The following is a 4,202-nucleotide window of genomic DNA, read 5'->3' on the forward strand; positions in this document are numbered from 1 at the left end:
GTATACACACAAATACTAAAACACAAATTCGAAAAAAAAATTCCAAATCTTGATAATTAGCTCGTTAGGAAGATGACGAAAACATGATAAAAAACCAGCTGGAAGTTCACCTCGAAGTTTACCGCAAATAATTAACTGTTTAAGTTGAAGAAGTTGTTGTGCTTCACTTTCTTCCATGAAACATAAATAATCCATCGATTTTTGAACTACCACACCTTCCGAATAGGAACAACTGGGAATGTTATTGTAATCCACTATAACATTAATTCTTGCTTCTTTTTTCCTTCTATAAGAAAAAAGAAAATTAAATTTAATCAAACCTATGATATAATCAAATCATTGCATTGTTCATTTGCATCTTACATATCTTTTCCACATTTATAACAATTTCAATTTGCATGCATATAGTGTAACAAAATACGGTATACATATGTCATTGTGTGATTCTCATAACTCTCATACAAACATATTGAGCAGCCTGGTATTTCTAATACAGACACACCTTAATAGCTTGGCAATGCTCACAGAAATATATATTTAGTAGTTCAGTATTCCTGACAGGAATATGAGCTTAGTATCTCTAATAGCTTAACTGCTACATCACTGATAACAGCTCAATAGACGTAACATAATTGTAGCCTAAATGATATAAATCAGATAATGCAGCAAATTTCTCGAACAATAATTTCGTAATGGAAAAAATAAACATTCAATTGAAGCTTTTTTCTTTCCGTTAGAAAAATAAAAAATAGGGGAAATTTTGTACTTCAAGAGAAAAAGAAGGAACAAAAAGTGAAATATAGAAAATTTGAAAATGAAAATTTCATAATCGATTTCTGTCCTTTCACATCTTTATGGTAAACAGTCATTCATTATACTGAATTTTCTGCTGTCGTTTACAACAATACATAATGAATAGCACAATATACATACTGTTACATATTTCATTCAATGCCTTGACCCATTCATACTGAACTTTACTAGTTCATGAGTAATGGGCATTTCCCGATAAATTCACGAAGTTAAGCAAGCGATTGTATAAACATCTGAATTTGAAAAATTTCGGTAAGATCGATAATAATATAATTGTCTTAAGTTTATCCGGGTAAGGAAAACGGAAAGGAAGAAATTACGCGAAAAAAAACGGTCAACAAGACAGATATCAGGTCAAATTTCTGCGAAATATGTGTTAAATGAAAAGAGGTGAAGGTATACTGCTGATAAATTAACTCAAATTATTCGAATCAGATGTATGCGTATTTGTTCACCAACAAACGCTATCAAAATTTACACCGATCGATGGACATCTTGAAATATTGTTATATAACTCCTTCCAAAGCGATTATATACTTATCGCCCACCCGGTAATTCGTCTTTCATTAACTCAATTAACTGAACTATCAGCAGCCCACATACTTTTTCTGTCAAAGGCTATCTTTACCTGAAGTTATCCATACATTTCACTTTATCTTTACCTGAAGTTATCCATATATTTCACTTCATCGAACTTCCTACCAGTCTATCACACCACACCTCCATCGTCCATCATAATTCACCCGAGAAACCTCAAAGTATACAGTCACCAATCTAAAAAGCTATGAGCTGTCATCGACAGACTACCTTCCCTTCAAATATCCCCAATGAAAATAGCCGTCTCGCATTCAACAAAATGCTTCTTCCTTCGGAAAATATATAACAAATTTATTTCGAAGTTGTAGCAAAGTCAAGATCACGTTTTTATCCAACTAATTTATTCCACCTCCTTTCATCTACTTAGTCAATTGCTTCCACTCCTTTACTTTTTATATGATCTCACTCTTAGCTTACTTGTAAAAATTCCCAATCCCAAAATAATGAAAATCAAAATTCAAACACTCGAAGGAAACGTACGCTAAGCATGTAACACACACATACCAAAGTAAGACTTTATTCACATCAAGGAATTCAACTAATCTCCACGCAAATTCTCGAGTAAATAAAGAAAAAAAAGGTATGAGAGATAAGAGTACATACTGAAGGCAGTAAATGTTACAACATATACAAAAGTGATTTCCGCAAATAATTGTGATCGCAAAAATGAATACCTTTTCTACAACTTTGAAAAAAAAAGTGATCAGAGTACAATTTAACGAAAGGAAAAAGTCTAACGAAATATCGATTCATTAAATTGAAGAGCATAACAAGAAAACATGATTCATGAACTATCAACCAAACGGACCGAATGTCAAGAATGCTTTTACTTTTCTCATTCGCTCAATAATTTAACGATTAGCACTGTGAATCTCTTCTAAGTAATTCGAGATACAATTATTTTCAATCAGAATTGTGTATAATGCATTGAATAATCGAATGATCTCATTTGCCTTGTCAATTTCTGATGGAATTTAGCATTAAAAAAAAAAAACATCAAATATCATTCATCACACAATACTGGTAATCTAAGGTGCAAACTACTTTCTACATATTTCAAATATAAAGAATGCTATCACAACACACTAATGTATAAGAAAGTTAGCACGAGAAATGAAGATAATGAATTATTATGAACAGAAGGCAATCATATCTATCACACTTTTTTTTAGCAAAACAAACATGAAACATGGAAAGCACTGATCTACCACCGTCAACACTTATATACAGTGTCTAATGTATCCCGAGAAATTTTCTGCAAAAGAATACCATTATATTTCTGTAGCAATTGGTAATATTGCATTAAAAGGAAATCTTCACAAAATGTCCCATCTTCTGAAATACCTAGACAAAAAAATAAGGAAACTAACATCATAATCCAGGATTTCCACCCAAGGTAGCAGTGTTTCTATTACGGATTGTAAGTTGGAAACATTCACTTGTCTGCGGAATGAAGCAAAACATGAATCAAGAAAGGCTTGCATCTGAAAAGGTTATAACTAGGCAAGAAATGAATAACACTGTGAGCAGTCTATGCTACTAAGATTATGGTGTTTATCGTTTAAAAGATAACGATGTTCTAGAAATTACAAAAGACAAAATAAAATGATTCATAACGCCTCATTTTGTTAAATAATTTCTTCAGAAAATAGTTCATTCGATAAGTCATTACAAAGCACAACTATACTGGACCACAAATCTTTTTCGAAAAGAGTGATGAAACCTAGTAACTTCAAATAAGAAAAAATCAATCAAAATTTAATCTTTGGTTCTTTAAAACAAAAGCTACACACAATCTGACACTGAATCGAAGATCTGTTAGATGTACAACTGCTTACTGCCATATTTTCATATTGCTTGGCGATAAGTTCAAGTGCTGAAACCTAAATAAGCAAAAATATCAGAAAAAATGCAGATAAAAGTCAAGTATAAGAAACTACAAAGTGAATAAATGAAAGAGAAATTATAACAGAGAACAGACCTGTGCGGTTAGCTGAACAATTGTTTCATGTAGATTTTCTTCTTCCTTTTTTAAATGATTTAAATAATCAGCTGCGCGAAACAAAATTGCTGCATTAGTTGTTTTACACCCAATAGGCGAGAATGATGCTGGTAGCAACTCCTTCAATTCCTGATATCCAATCTAAACCATTAGAAATTTGAAGAATCAAACATGAATCTCCATCCATTTTCACCTCTAACTGAAAAGAGCTAAATTAGACGAATGGTTTTATATATTTGTACAGGACGCCTTCTGACCTTTCGGATTCTTAGCGAGTGAATAGGAATCAGTAAATGAAGACCATTAGAACAAGCCCCAATCAATATCATGGATGATTGTAATGTAATAAACAGTAATGAAAGAATATATTTTGTAGTAATGAAATAGTGATGAAAGAATACATTTTTCATCGAAACACAGTTCAAATTTCGGATTGCTGATGTCGAAGTGAGTTAAAATTGATTTGAAAAATAGCTTCTGGTAAAATAGGTATAATCCAGCTGATTACTAGCACTTGAAATTCAAAGACATTCCGATTACTTTTAATTAATCAACTCGCTAATCCAGAACTAGCTAAAATCAACGAACATTGATAGCCTCTCGACGCTGTCGTTCGCATCTTAAATGAGTTGCTTTCTTACGATCTGTTGAATCGGGACTATTTTTTGAATCACGCGAACCACCTGGTGTTTCCGGCGGTGAATTCGATGACATAAACTTTTCTTTCAGGAAATCGCAGAAAGGCTTATGACAATACCTGATTTTTCTGAAATAACTTTTTAATATGCAT

General features: G+C 32.2%; 1 protein-coding gene across 1 annotated transcript; it reads right to left on the reverse strand.

Annotated features, from left to right (window-relative positions):
- Positions 1-2,360: 2,360 nt before the first annotated feature.
- Positions 2,361-4,184, reverse strand: LOAG_13153 (helix-loop-helix DNA-binding domain-containing protein). Its single transcript, XM_020448652.1, has 5 exons — positions 4,001-4,184; positions 3,392-3,553; positions 3,204-3,293; positions 2,781-2,894; positions 2,361-2,665 (listed from the first exon to the last, which is right to left on the reverse strand). Exons 1-5 carry the CDS (start codon positions 4,124-4,126, stop codon positions 2,624-2,626), a joined length of 534 nt encoding a protein of 177 aa, XP_020301223.1. The 5' UTR covers positions 4,127-4,184; the 3' UTR covers positions 2,361-2,623.
- Positions 4,185-4,202: the final 18 nt, after the last annotated feature.

Source organism: Loa loa (genome assembly GCF_000183805.2).
Source record: "Loa loa unplaced genomic scaffold supercont3.67, whole genome shotgun sequence".
Lineage (NCBI taxonomy): Eukaryota > Metazoa > Nematoda > Chromadorea > Rhabditida > Onchocercidae > Loa > Loa loa.